Here is a 14,604-nt window from a genome sequence, read left to right as displayed (position 1 = left end):
AAGGCATGAAATCCAAAGTTTTTATGTTTTGGCCTTTTGGGATTAAATTTGAAAGTCACGGAGGAAATATTAGGGTGGATTAACACAATAAATTTGTAATCAAAATTATAATAATGTTTTCTTCTCTGGTTTTACTTTTTTTTATAAAAAAAGTCCTCTCTTTTGATAGTTTTTAAATCCAAAAAAATAAATTTTGAATGAATATCATTTTGATTCAACCGATAACTCAGGGATCATGTTGAACTAATTAAGTTAAACCTCTCTTACAAACTTAATGCGTACCAATTATGATATATAAAAACACAGTACACCTTTCAAGCAAACATAGTTAATTTTGCAATGATTAAGCATATTAGTTAAATTTGTTTAATTTTCTTAATCTCACGTGAAAAAAATATATTTTATAAACTATCCTTAATCATATCTATTGGAGATAGCCTCACCACACATTTGAATTAACTTAAAGGATAAAAAAGTTTAGTTCAGTTGGTTGAACAAAATATATAAATTTAATACAAATTCCTACTTATATAAAAAAATTAACTCTTAAAGGTATTTTTAGAATAATGAAATTAAATAAAATTAAATTAGTTAAAAAATTGCTTATATTTTACTCCACTAAATTCAGACATTTTTATATATATAAGTTTAGAAAAAGTAATATAGCAATATTAAGTGTGTATTTTGGTTAATTTTTCTTTTAGAAAAACATGAATACAAATTAAATGCATAACTAGTTTTGAAAAAAAAATTGAATAAAATAAATAAACATTTACCTAAAATTATATTAATGGATAAACAAGAATTCAAATATTAAGTGTGTGTTTGGATTGCAGTAAAAAAAAAAAGTATTTTGATTGACTTTAAAATCAAGGTGAAACAAGATCAAATGGGTCGAACTTAATTTTGGCCAAAATTTTACATGTGTTTGATTATCTTGGTAGAATTAATTTTGATGAAAAAAATCAATGATAAAATTGAAGCAATAAGGAGAAATAATAAAAAAAAAATTACATGTGTTTGATTATCATGCATATGTTTATTATTTTTCTTATTTATACTTTTTAATTTAGATACATTTATATTTAATGTTTGTTCTAATTTAATACTTTTATTATCTATTCTATTCAATTTTAATGTTTTGTAAAAAGGAGTGGTTCTATTTCAAAAAGCATATTATACACATATTTTTATTAATTTTAATCATGCTTATTTAATTTTAAGTGTATATAAACATAAAACACATTGATCATGACACTTCAAATCAATTTTAATTCAAAGTATTTAAATCATATATTTTTTTAAAAAAATAACTTTTTCTAATAACTGGTATCAAAACAAAAATTATGTTACTTCATAATTAATTATAATCATAATTAATTTTATAAAATTAATTTCATTCAAAATCAATTTTATTATAATGTAATTCAAACGCACACTAAATATGTGCTATAGAGAGATTATACTGATTCAGTAAATTATCATACCTTTCCAAAATAATAGCTTGTGCAACATTCGTTCACCCAAACATCCCCTACCAGACAAGATATGAAAATAAGGGGAAAAGAAAACCACTATGTATGTGGTATCTGGTATTCATTTTGTGGGAGAATAATACAAAGAAACCCCACTTTGTATGTTCAGATACATTGCACTTGGGAACGTTCCCATTCAGTGCACTCGAATCTGTTTGCAATAAAACGACCTCTCTTTCACTACCCCAAGACCTTCATTTCTCTTTCCACCACTTTCTCTCTCTCTCTCTGTTTTTTTTTTGCCCTATCTCATAGGGTTTCCTCCTTCTCTCCCTCTCTTCCATGCATTTTTGCTCTCACGAGTTCTTCTTCTTCGTTGCCCTCTTCTTCGCTGTCTTTGAAGCCTTCTTTTGTGTGGAACAGAGCAGATTTCACCTCCCGGGGTTTTTTGAACTGTGCCCATGTCTAAAGTCTTCAGCTTTACCGGTAAGCTTTTTGTTTGATCGCATGTTTTTGCCGATTCATAGGTCTGGCTGTTGTATATGTATTTCTGTGAATTTTTTTGATTGGTTGTGGTTGTTATTTGGAGGCTGCCTTAGATATGAAATTGAAGTTTGGGTTATTTATGTTTATTTTGTTGTTTGGTTGGCCAAAAATTATTATTTGGGTTTTGAGTGATGAATTCTTTGAATTTTTGTTTTTCACGGTGGATCTGATGAGAGATGGGGAGAGATTCAAGGTCTGTCATTTGTGTGTGTGTGTGTGTGTAGTCTTTACTGGAAATTGGATCTTGTTTTTGAGATCACTTAACAGAAGGTTCAACTTTTGAGTGAGATCAGCAATTTTGTTCATAGTTGACCTGAGCCAGCTGTTGCCTTTAAAGGCTTCATGAAAATATCTGGTTTCTATTGTTTGTTGAAGCCTGTCACTTATTGAATAGATCCGTTCTGTGGTTTTACTTGTGTGAATTCACATTTATTTATTTATTTATGTGTAGTTTTGTCGCCATCTTGACCTTCGACATGTTTGGTTTTTCAGGAAATGATGATTTTTATCATGGGGGTCCTATTTATCCTAACCCGAAGGAACCGTGTCTCTTCTTGTCTCTTGGCCGTCAAGTTGATGTTTACCTTCCTCTTCAGAAGAGGTCTCGCTTCAGTGTTCCATTTGATATCAGTGGAGAATGGTTTGAGCAGAAGCCTAAGACATCTATTGAATCTTTGCCAGATGAATGCCTCTTTGAGATCCTTAGAAGGTTGCCTGCAGGCCAAGATAGGAGTGTCTGCGCTTCTGTATCCAAGCGCTGGCTTATGCTTCTGAGCAGTATTTGTAAGAATGAAACTTACAGCAACGAAAGTACTGGAAATGAAAATCAGGAAATTAGTGATGAAGGATACCTATCCCGAAGCTTGGAGGGAAAGAAGGCAACAGATGTAAGACTTGCTGCCATTGCCATTGGGACAGCCTCTCGAGGAGGGTTGGGGAAGCTTACAATTCGTGGATGCAATTCAGATCGTGGGGTGACTAGTGTAGGTCTCAAGGCAATTGCTCATGGGTGCCCTTCTCTAAAGGTTTGCTCTCTATGGGATGTTGCTACTGTTGATGATGAAGGCTTGATTGAGATTGCTAGCGGGTGTCACCGGTTAGAGAAGCTTGACCTATGCAAGTGTCCTAATATTTCTGACAAGACTTTAATTGCAGTTGCAAAGAACTGTCCAAAGCTGGCTGAGTTATCAATAGAGTCGTGTCCTAACATTGGCAATGAAGGTCTACAAGCTATTGGGAAGTGTCCCAATCTAAGGTCTATCTCAATCAAGGATTGCTCTGGAGTTGGTGATCAGGGAGTTGCTGGTGTGTTGTCTTCAGCTTCTTTTGCTCTAACAAAGGTGAAGCTTGAGTCGCTGAATGTTTCTGATCTCTCTCTAGCAGTGATTGGGCATTACGGCATTGCAGTTACCGATCTTGTCCTAAGTTGCCTCCCAAATGTCAGTGAGAAAGGGTTCTGGGTTATGGGTAATGGCCATGGACTGCAGAAACTAACTTCAATCACAATTGATTGCTGCCGAGGAGTAACAGATGTTGGGCTTGAAGCTATTGGAAGGGGTTGTCCAAATGTGCAAAACTTCAAGCTTCGGAAGTGTGCTTTTCTGTCAGACAAGGGATTGGTATCGTTTGCCAGGGCTGCTCCATCAGTTGAGAGCCTACAATTGCAAGAGTGCCACAGAATTACCCAAATTGGGCTCTTTGGTGTCTTTTTTAACTGTGGTGCAAAATTGAAGGTTCTTACTCTGATTAGCTGCTATGGGATCAAAGATCTCAATATGGAATTGCCTGCAATATCTCCTTCTGAATCAATTTGGTCATTAACAATCCGTGACTGCCCTGGATTTGGCGATGCTAACCTTGCTTTACTTGGAAAGCTGTGTCCTCGGATTCAGCATGTTGAATTGAGTGGACTTCAGGGAGTAACAGATGCAGGGTTTCTTCCACTGCTGGAGAGCTCTGAGGCTGGTCTGGTTAAAGTTAATCTAAGTGGTTGTGTAAATCTGACGGACAGAGTAGTTTTGTCCATGGTTAACTCACATGGATGGACTCTCGAGGTGCTAAGCCTTGATGGTTGTAAAAGAGTCAGTGATGCTAGCTTGATGGCTATTGCAGGTAGTTGCCCAGTGCTCGCTGATCTCGATGTTTCCAGGTGTGCAATCACTGATACTGGTATCGCAGCCCTTGCCCGAGGAAAACAGTTCAACCTGGAGGTACTTTCTTTGGCAGGTTGCGCATTGGTTTCAGACAAGAGCGTGCCTGCATTGAAAAAATTGGGCCGTTCCCTTGCTGGATTAAATATCAAGCTTTGCAATGCAATCAGCAGCCGCTCAGTTGACAAGCTTCTGGGACATCTCTGCATGTGTGACATCCTCTACTGAACAGGAAAATGCCTCAGCTTTTATAGTTAGTGTTGATCGTTAGTGTTTTTGGGTTCATTCGCGATGGATCTTGGTCATCATCCAGTACTCGGTTCTCTTTTTTCCAGAGCATACAGTTATATTTAAACCTCTTTTTTGCAGGTTTCCTTTAATTGGAAATCTGTTACGAGTTTTTTGGCACTCCGTTGATGGGATGCCACTTTCAAAATGGCTGTTTATCTCTGCCAGCATAGTTACCGAGTTCTGGAGTTAGGTATTTTTCTTTCCAGTGTTGGCACCCGATGTTTTTAGCACTGTTTTGTATCGGTTTTGCCACCATGTGTGTCCTTGTCCTTGTTTCTTTGCAGCAGTACATGTATCGAGTCTTTCCAGTGGTGTTTACCCAATTTTTAACGTATTTGAGCTTATGCTCTGTACGCGATTTTTGGGTCTAAGTTTTAGTCAAGGGGCATGTTGAAGTTCCAGTTTATGTGGTGATGTTGTCCTGGTTACTTTGGCAGTTCTTCAGAGTTTTATGAAGCCTTTGTCATCGGGAGCTTTGGTCATGGCAGCAAGTTATTATACAGGTCTGTCGTCACAATCTTTTCCCTTTGGGGGATGGGTTGTTTTTTTTACTACCAAAGCCCTTGTTTTTTAGGCTTCATTTTTTTTGGAACTTGTCATTGTAACCTCTATATCATGTAATGATACTTACTGAGATATGCCCCTTGTACTGTTATGTTTATTTTATGAAAAATAATGAATGAAAATTTGTAAGCCCGTCCAAAAACTCGCCTTGAAACTAAACTTTTCCATGTTTGGATAAATTTATAGGACAAGAAAATGGGAGAAGAAACTGAAATAAGTTTATCTTGTAAGCTAAAACTAGTTTGTGCTAAAGTTAATTTGTAGAAGTTAACTTATATGCATTTGTTATTATACAAAATTAATATTTTTATTTAGTAATTAAAAGTATTATTAAGAAAGATGATGTAAAAAGATTTAAAACTGTTCAATACTACTAACCGGGGTGGGAACTAGAATGAATGGAAGATGGGTGTTGCTGATCAAGTGCAGAATTCAATTCACCCCGTGACCAGTAACAAAGTGAAGTAAATTCTGCTGTCGCCAGACCTGACTTCCTTGGTAAAATATTGCATAAAATCAAATGCAAAGTTTCGTTTGGTAGAAGACAATAGGGTCAGAGTTTCTATAATAGCACATGTACTCCACATGCATTCTCATAAAGCAACTATTGATGTATCATTTGAAAAGACTACACACGATTTCTAACAGGACATGTGGTAACGCTAGTGAAGAAACATTATCAAACGAAGCTTCATTAATATTCATAGTTTATCATGGGTTCAGCCTGGAAGGAAGACAAGCCCAACTTTGATGCCTATGGTATGGGTAGTGTAGCGGGAACAATACAAATATTAATCTAATATACAATCAGCAAGTAGATTCTTATAGTCAGTATGATAGCTAATTTATTATAAATAAATAAAAATGATGGTTGCACAACCTTCATCTTCAAAAGTATTGTTGTTTACTTTGTCTAATAAAGTTTATGGAGAACCTAATGGGATAAAAGCCCGATATATATATATATATATATATATATATATATATATATAGCCAGAATGAGTCCTCTCATGCCTTAAATTTAATGTCAGAGGGGAGTATTTATTTATTTATTTATTCAGCTTTTGGTTGTATGACTGGGACCTTGTGTGATGGATTTGGTGTTAATAAATAAAGCAACCAAACGACCAGAAAATAAGATACATGCATTGCATTTATGACAAAGAATTTGTACTGCGTAGACACTCAACAGTTATTCAGGAATCAGGACCCAGGCACCCTTGGAACACGATAGTTGTTAATTATTTCAATTGAAACTGAACAAGGTTACACATAATAAAAATATGAGTCTGGTTAATCACTATCTTTTAAGTATTGATTAAAAAGTTAAAAGAAAAGAATATTTATTACATAAATTATAGGTGAACATAAAAATAATCACAAATAATATAATTTTCTTTTAATAAAAATATTTTTACTTTAAATTTTTTAACTAATATTTATAGGAAACTGATTATCATTTAACTAATAATATTGAGAATAAAATGATAGTTAAGCACACAAACTCTCACTACTGTGGGATTAAACTTACGAAACCTCCCACCAACCACCAAAAATATACAAAGAAAGGTGAACAGAACAGACAACCGAGTTTGACGCGTTAATAATACATGCTACTGTTTGTTAACTTTTTTAAGATAAAGAATTAAAAGAGTACGTTGATAAAAAAATCAAACTCTAAATTTTTTAATTATAGAGACTTTGATAATATATCACGAATCAATTATCTTATAAAGTTAGGAATCTTTTTTAGTTTCATACAGTATTATCTCATTTAATTAATAAACGAAAAATTAATCATTTTTTTTGGTACGAAATAATCTTAAGATGCATTTTTTTTTTGTATTTATCACTATGAATGAATTCAATATAAACAAGTTTTTAATTGAGAGGAAAATGTTGAATATCCACCCTAAATTTGGGCTGGATGGGTATAATGAAGTGAGGAATAGAAAGAAAAAAGAAAGAAAGAAAGAAAAAACAATAAAATATTTAAGTGATGTGGGGAGAAAGGAAGAGAAAGATATGAAGAAAAATATGGTCAAAGGATAAGAGGAAGTGTGAGTATGCAAATATAATTACTCCAATATTTAGTGTTATCAATATTTATGTATTTGTTTATTAATTCCTTAACCAAGATAAGAATTAGCGAAATTTATTTTAAAATTAAACTTAAATACCACATGTTTAAGAGATTTCTCATGTCAATACTGTTGGTTAAAAATATTTAAGCTAATAAGTAAAAAATATATGAACAAATTTAGTTTTATAACATTTTTGACATATATAAGCCTGTCCTATAAAATTTATTATGCACTCTAGGAATAGTATCTTTGTTTTTCTAAAACTTATAGTCAGGATAAATACATATAATGTTATTTAAGTTAAATCCCAATTGCTGCTAGAATTATTTTCAGAGTATTTAAGAATCCTCCCACCGTAGGACATATACTTGGTTTCAGTCCTAGCCACTGATGGAATGGTGAGTCAATCAACTTCGTAGAACGCGATTCTTTATGTGAAAAGTAGTTTTATTCTTGAACTATAAACGCCAATGACTAGAAGCTCTTTTAATTTTATAAGATTGTATAATTCAATCCAATTTGTGAAATGCAGAGTTTCCAAGACCACTTGTATCTGCTTTTGTTTGAAGCAATTTTGTCCCCCAAAATGCTCGGTGGTGACGGGGAAAAGTAAATCATAGGATTGTATTTGACGAATTTAGGTCCCTTAAAAAAATATTGAATTTAATTAATTATATTAAATTTATCAATTATTTTAAAATTATTATTTTTTATCTTTATCTGTTTATTTATTTTTCATTAATGTTCTGAGAAAAAATAAAAATAAAAATATATAGGAAAAATAATAATTAATACATCTAAAAAGAAAAAATAAATTTTTTAAAAATACCTTATAGTTAGGAACCGAGAGAATAATTGTTTTGTTTTCTTTATGATGGGGAGAGAGGAAGATGTTGTAGGAAAATTTAGAAGTATTTATAAAGTTAATTGTTGAACTAGTTTATACTTTAAAAAAAAGTAAAATGAAATAAAAGATATATTTTTGTTTTTTTACACAATTTTTTTATTAGTAAAAAATATTTTTAGGCATTCAAAATTTAAGATTTTTAATTTATTTTTAGCTCTAATTATTTTTGTTTATGGATAAAATACTTATTAAAAGCAAATAGTATAAATTGCTTAACAATTAAAATAAATATTATTATATTAATAGAGATAAAAAATGAAAAATTTTATTAAGGATAAAAAATATATAAAATTATAAGCTCAAATGTTACTTTAAATAGTATCTAAATGTTATAAAATAGTGAGATAATATTTTTTTTTAGAGTTGTTGACTTGATAATATTATCTCAGTAACTTTTTTCAATTCAGCAAAAAAAATAAAAAAATAAAAATCTGCGTAATGAACTCTAACAACATGTAATAAAAGTAAAAGTACTTATTTGCTTGAGTTGCCTATGCCTGAACTTGCACATGCATATGCGGTTACAAGGTAAAATCCAGAGCTGAAAATCGATGCATAATAACACAAAGCAAAGCTAACACAATCATATGGTTCATGAAGAGTGTCCACAACACGGCTTGTTCCAAAATGTGATTGAGCCACCAATGGCAAACTTTTCTCAAAATTTTCGCCAACATATTAACTAAACAGACAAATGTTACACGTTAAAATAAACATCAACTAGAACAACCTGGAAAATAGTTACATACATTGCTGCAAGGAGGAGAGAATCATAAGGACAAAACCAGCAAGCTTTAGGAGCAAACACAGGAAGCAATGCTGCTTAAGACAAAATGACATCGCAAACCACAGAAATTCTGCAAGCCTTTCATTGTTAAATAATCTCTCAGTCATATGCTTCTATAACATTCATGAGACGATCAATTGATCTGATAGTTAATATTTGGTTCTGTTCCTGCTGTTTGCTTAGTGCTCCGCTGCTATGGGTTCTTGCGCCATGTTGAGCTGTGGTTTCTCTTGAATGACTAAATCACCATTCACAGGAGATTCTGTTTCATCTGGCTCTATATTCAGAGGAAGAGCTTTACTTGTCTCATTCAATAAGACATTGTTCTCTTCAGTGGCTGCAGCTATTTCAACTTTCTCTTCCTCTCTTGGATTGGATAAGGTGGTAACTTCAGTTGTTACACTTGATAAGGAGTTTTTACCACCATTCACTGCCTTAGATGAGGTCCTCACAGACGCAGAATTGGATGACCTGGTCTTTTCAGAAGTCAGTTGCGGAGGAAGAGACTTTCGTTGTGGCTTCTTTTGATGAACAGGACTAATTCCTTTAGTGGGGTTAGTCTGAGACACTTTCTCATCCAGACTTAAACGACCTTGTCGAGCATTGTTGCTAAGGTTTCCTTCTGGCTCTGAATTCGTTGAACTCTTCTTGCGACCAAGCTTGGGAGATTTAGCTCTTGTAGTTGGCATCTACATTAGTAAGTCCAAAAGCTCAAGAAATTAAATTTCCAAATGACAAAGACCAAACTTGCAAACTCAAAATAGGATGAAAAACATCAGCAGTCACATCACATGTCAGAGAGAGGGAGAGAAGAAGATCAAAACTGTGAGCTCAAATGAATGTTCAAATAGCAAAGCAAACAAGACTTAATTTCAACAGTGAAAGTAAAAGAATAGAAAAAACTGGGTCTTAGCATCACTTTAGAGAAATCTAGAAGCACATGCATATAAAGAATCGTGTTTAAAAAGGTTGTGAAAGTCTAAATAAAAGTAGTTCAGATGAACCTGATCAAGCACCTATCCATTGATACGCGAAGAGCTGTCTAGAACAAATTAAGAATTATAATATTTTTGCAATGAAATAGGACTCGAAAATCCAGTGGGCTTACTTTGGAAAATTAGCAAATCCACCTAATTTTTAGAATCCATAAGATATGTGTAAGTCACCAAATCACAAACCACATCTAAGGTTTCAACATGGAGATCAATGAAAGCAAATAACTGCAAATAAAATCAGCATTCCAATTAGTCCCTAATTTTATAGAATAAACCATCAGATTCATCAGTTGAAATTGAAATCATAATAAATGAGCATCGATGTATTAATATAATATGTTTATCTTTTATTTCACCTCCCTGATATGTTGATCTAACAAATTTAGAAAATACAAGTTTTATTACCCATGTCACAATTACTTGCTCAATCTACATCTACATGATAGATATTTCCTTTCATTCTTATATCCAGCACACCTAAACTTTTTGGTTGCATAAAAGACCACACTTTGACTTGGGAGAGTAATTAATAGCTACAAATGTCTGTGCATTTTTTTTATACAATAATCAATCATTCTTAATTACAGGTATTTATAAGAACACACAAGACATAGACAGAACCCAGGACCGTGCACGGCCATAGGCAAATGAGCCAAGACAAATAGCCTAATAATGCTCCCATGTCACCTATGGCCACAAGAAAAATTTATACCTTTAATAAGTTTTGCTAATTATTAATTTAAGTTATTGAGTAATAAATTTTATTAAAGCTGATTTTGCATTCAGTTTTCTTTTGTTATTTTAAAATTAATTTATCATCAACATAACTATCTATTTAATGAGATTTTGAAATTTAAGAAAATGCCAGATGAGCAAAATTCAGAAGAGGGGCAATTTGGTTCATATATTTAAAAACAAGGGAGATATTCAGAGTTGTGTAAACTATGGTATGGAGGAATAAAACTTATGAGTCGCACCATCAAATTATAGGAAAAGGTGATTGAGCGATAATTTAAGAGAAAAGATACGATTTTGGAGAATCAATTTGGTTTCATGTTAGGAAGGTATACAACAAGTCATTTATCTTTTCTGAGACTTGATAAAAATGTATCAAAACAAACAAAGAAAAGACTTAGATATGGTTTTTATTGATAGGAAAAAACATATGATGGAATGCCAAGAAAAGTGTCCGTTTCTTGACTTATGTTAAGGCTACACAAGACATGTATGATGGGGTAATTACTAGTGTTAGAACTCCTTGGAGGTGAGACAAAGGACTTTCCTATAAGGATAGGTTTATATTAGGGCTCAGCCTTGAGTGCTTTTTTAATCCAGTAGAAAAAAGAATATGCATTGCAATTTTATCAAAAAAGCAAGATGAAAATGACTTGGAAGGTAAAAATGAGAAAAGGCATCGGAGGTATATGTTAGGACTTTCCTATAAGGATAGGTTTATATTAGGACTTTCCTATAAGGATATGTTAAGGCACTATAATCGCTGCTACTGCTGAAAGAAACTTCTCAAAATTACAATTATTTAAATCCTATTTGAGATAATTTATCTACTAAGATGCATTAAATGAATTAGTCATATATTATATATTGAGAAGAAATATTAGAATTTCCTAAATAAAATAATTTTGCAATTCAGAAGGCTAGCAAAATGAGAATTGATGGGTTATATTAGACTGAATGTCAGATATAGATTTAGTCTAAAGCCCTAGAATTTCTACTCAGTTTCCTCAGACTATTGATGGAATGAAGTGGAAACCGTGAGAAAAGAGCTTCAATCATCAGTGATTGCTCTTTCCAAATTAGTTCAGAAGGATAAAAGATTGTTGTATGCTCTGATTATTTGAAACCACATAAATATGTGGGTGAGTCAATGTGTACACATCTGTGCATGTGTGCATCCCTCAACATAGTAACAGAAAATGCATTACATATGAATTTAAAAAAATAAGATAATAATTAGGCAGAGTACACATAGAGAGCTTGCATGCAATCACACAGACAGGTACACACACACAAACATATAGAAACTTACCTTTTTTAACTCCACCCTAGGAGGAGGAGGCTCCTGGTAGAAGCTTGGCATTGGAGTTGCTTTAAATCCTAGACTTTTTCGAAGCATCTTAATCTCAGCTTCTTGGGTCTCCTATAAAAAAGGTGAAAGGTTGGTGTGATTAAATGGCAATATCTGCAATTTACATTTCATCCTACATATCAAATATTATCACCTTGGTTTTTGCTTGCAGGTTACTCTCCTCCACTTCCTTAGCATGAATCTTTTCCTCAAGCTTAGTGTAGAACTGGCCACCAAAATAACATTTTTTTAAAACTGAGTTTATCCAAAAGAAACCCTCATGTAACACAAAAGGCAGAAGCAAGTAATAATTATTTACCTCTTTTCTTCTCTCAGCTCGCTCATCACACTTGAAACTGAATCCATATTTTGGAAGTGCTCCCACCCTGCGAGGTTTGGCATCTTCTGCGGTAGGACTTACAAGTGGATTAAGGATAAACCATAAATACACTGTGCCACTCTCAGTAACAAACTTATAATATAAATATAAATAAATCCATATTAGATCCCCATTGCCTCTCACCACAAGAAACAATGCTCAACCAGGAAAAAAAAAGGATACGAAGAAGATTCTGTTTCTCCTTGAAGATTATCAAGGGGCTCTTTCTTCAATAATCGTGGTCTAGACTTCTCCCTGTATCCAATAAATAAATTACAGCCCACGAGTCAAATAATTAAGATGAGGATTCTTTATACCCTATTGTTTCTTCAACTAATTTACGATGAAACATTCAAACACAAATGCTAAGCATAACATACATTGATTCTTCAGAAGTTGCTGCATTAGACTTTCCAGGGTGCTGAAAGTGTAAAATGTAAAAACAATCAGGGAATGCCAAAACTTAAATTTTTGCTACTCAAAACAAAAAGAAAAAAAGAAACAAAGGGAGCACAGCTATTTGAATGCCTGACCACCTATGTCAAATTTCATAAGCAAACAAAGATAACAACAAATTTAACCTTGGACAATCGAGCCTGCTTGTCACTCAATGATCTGTTTTTAATTGGCTGTCTTGGGTGAGAGTCTAAAGCAAAAGTACCATTTGAAACAGCAGATGCTACCTCTTCATCTTTTCCATCTTTGTTCTTTTTAACTGAACTTACATGACTGCCTCTGGGGCTTGGTGGCTTTGCATTCTTATTCTTGGCAGGACCTTTGCCTACTTTTAATTGCCCTGTCCGATCTATGATTTTTGCTTCCTCTTCCTAGAATTGAGAAAATACATGAGATGAGATACTCGATTTGAATAATATTAATAAATTAATTAAACCAATTCAAGGAAAATAAACCTCTCACCTTGGAAATGGTGACATTGTTAACATCTATGTTATCGTTTGATCCTTCCTTGGACGAGTAATCAGTTGCAGTGCTATCATACTGGATGAAATTTTCAAAATTTCCATTTGTAGCGGCAGTTTCTATAATTTTGGTAACACCAGGGTCTACATTGGAGGCAATATCATCCTTTCCAGAATTAGACAGTTCGTCATGAACACCATTTTGGTGGACTTCTTCAAGTCCATCAGCTGGCAAAAGGTTGCTTGGATCCATCATCAAGCTAAGCTACAATTTACATGGAACCAATGATCAGCAACTTAGATAATCTAACACGAGTGAAACAAAAATTTGTAATCTTACAGAACAAGTTTTACCCTTCATATGTTGTTTATTTGAAAATTTCATCTTTAGCCTTGTTAGCCAGAATGATTTAAAAAAATATCTAGAAAATCCTCATAATTTTCTTTACTATCCAAAGAACCAAAAGGGATTGTTTCCAATGTTTCTGAAAACAAAATTTTCCAGCCTTTGTATCTAACGGCAAGGCAACTTACCCACTTGAAGAAAGAAAGATGGGAGTGATATGTAAAAACAGCATACCAGTCAGGTGGTGTCATGAGTTTACATACCAGTCAAAATGGTGAAAGCAACATAACACAAGATGAAATGCAATATACAATAAAGATTATAAACAGGGCACATCAAAGTCATGGACATTAGGGAATAATGTGGAACACTCTAGGTAGATAAAAAAATGCATCTAATCTCCACTTGGTGGCCAAGTGCATGAAGACAAATTAGAAAGAGGGACCAAATTGACTTGCTTATAAAGCACTTCTTAGGTCTAACGTCTAAGCAACCAAATTGAAAAAAAAAAAATACTTAGCTATGAACTAACATCATCAAAATAGGAAGAGTGGAACTGAGCAAATCAAATCAGGGGATAGTGAAACAAGCAAGATTGGCATTCTCCACAGCACTACCATTTCCAAGAACAAAACTTTCATCCCAAAAGAGTGCCACCCAATGAGGAACAATTAAGAAAACTCCATTTTGCAGCAGAAAACAAATCAAGACCAACAACAACAACTACTTCACTACCATCTTAACTGAAGCCCAAGACTTGACACGGGGAGAGAAAGAAAAAAGAGATTTTGACGAGTTCCCAGAAATTGTCACCTGAGGTGTCACTGTCAAGAGCCGAATGGCATCGTGGGTTCAGAGATCTGAGGAATGGGGGATCCGAGTCCGACCAACAAGATCCGAAAGATTCAAACTGTGGTAGAAGATGTTGCTGATGCTGATGCTTTATCTATTATTTTTTATTCTTAAAAATGAAATAAAATATAAATAATAATAGGAAAACAGAGAGAAGGTTGAGACTTGAGAGAGTGTGAAGTGTGGTATTGGAGACAACGGTTTCATTTCAAATCCAAATGC

At 33.5% G+C, this 14,604-nt stretch overlaps 2 protein-coding genes across 6 annotated transcripts; one reads left to right on the top strand and one right to left on the bottom strand.

Annotated features, from left to right (window-relative positions):
• Positions 1 to 1,582: 1,582 nt before the first annotated feature.
• On the top strand, positions 1,583 to 5,098 carry LOC100805418 (EIN3-binding F-box protein 1). The gene is made up of 2 exons (XM_003522566.5): positions 1,583 to 1,961; positions 2,514 to 5,098. The coding sequence occupies exons 1-2, from the start codon at positions 1,937 to 1,939 to the stop codon at positions 4,397 to 4,399; spliced, it is 1,911 nt and encodes a 636-aa protein (XP_003522614.1). The 5' UTR covers positions 1,583 to 1,936; the 3' UTR covers positions 4,400 to 5,098.
• A 3,536-nt stretch (positions 5,099 to 8,634) lies between these two features.
• On the bottom strand, positions 8,635 to 14,604 carry LOC100804879 (protein WVD2-like 5). 5 transcript variants are annotated; one of them, XM_041014843.1, is made up of 10 exons: positions 13,719 to 14,027; positions 13,183 to 13,449; positions 12,846 to 13,091; positions 12,645 to 12,685; positions 12,448 to 12,519; positions 12,205 to 12,301; positions 12,040 to 12,111; positions 11,847 to 11,957; positions 9,913 to 10,024; positions 9,354 to 9,493 (listed from the first exon to the last, which is right to left on the bottom strand). In XM_041014843.1, exons 1-9 carry the CDS (start codon positions 13,779 to 13,781, stop codon positions 9,935 to 9,937), a joined length of 1,059 nt encoding a protein of 352 aa, XP_040870777.1. In that variant the 5' UTR covers positions 13,782 to 14,027; the 3' UTR covers positions 9,354 to 9,493; positions 9,913 to 9,934. The 5 variants fall into 5 exon arrangements, with proteins under 5 accessions (XP_006578147.1, XP_003522613.1, XP_006578146.1 ...); XM_006578084.4 differs by lacking the exons at positions 9,913 to 10,024; positions 13,719 to 14,027 and adding an exon at positions 14,344 to 14,604 and having other exon boundaries at positions 8,635 to 9,493; positions 13,183 to 13,444; XM_003522565.5 differs by lacking the exons at positions 9,913 to 10,024; positions 13,719 to 14,027 and adding an exon at positions 14,344 to 14,602 and having other exon boundaries at positions 8,635 to 9,493.

This window comes from Glycine max, chromosome 4 (genome assembly GCF_000004515.6).
Source record: "Glycine max cultivar Williams 82 chromosome 4, Glycine_max_v4.0, whole genome shotgun sequence".
NCBI lineage: Eukaryota > Viridiplantae > Streptophyta > Magnoliopsida > Fabales > Fabaceae > Glycine > Glycine max.
The sequence above is the reverse complement of the archived record's forward strand: the minus strand, read 5'-3'. Positions and strand labels throughout refer to the sequence as shown.

What these genes read in the sequence shown, in the direction of transcription:
- LOC100804879 (XM_041014842.1), bottom strand. Translation starts at nt 13,781, where the DNA reads ATGACACCACCTGACTGGTATGCTGTTTTTACATATCACTCCCATCTT. An exon ending in AGCAGGCTCGATTGTCCAAG is followed by an intron (nt 12,686 to 12,845) that starts GTTAAATTTGTT and finishes TTACACTTTCAG; the next exon opens with CACCCTGGAAAGTCTAATGC. An exon ending in CTAGGGTGGAGTTAAAAAAG is followed by an intron (nt 9,494 to 11,846) that starts GTAAGTTTCTAT and finishes TTACTAATGTAG; the next exon opens with ATGCCAACTACAAGAGCTAA.
- LOC100805418 (XM_003522566.5), top strand. Translation starts at nt 1,937, where the DNA reads ATGTCTAAAGTCTTCAGCTTTACCG. An exon ending in TAAAGTCTTCAGCTTTACCG is followed by an intron (nt 1,962 to 2,513) that starts GTAAGCTTTTTG and finishes TTGGTTTTTCAG; the next exon opens with GAAATGATGATTTTTATCAT.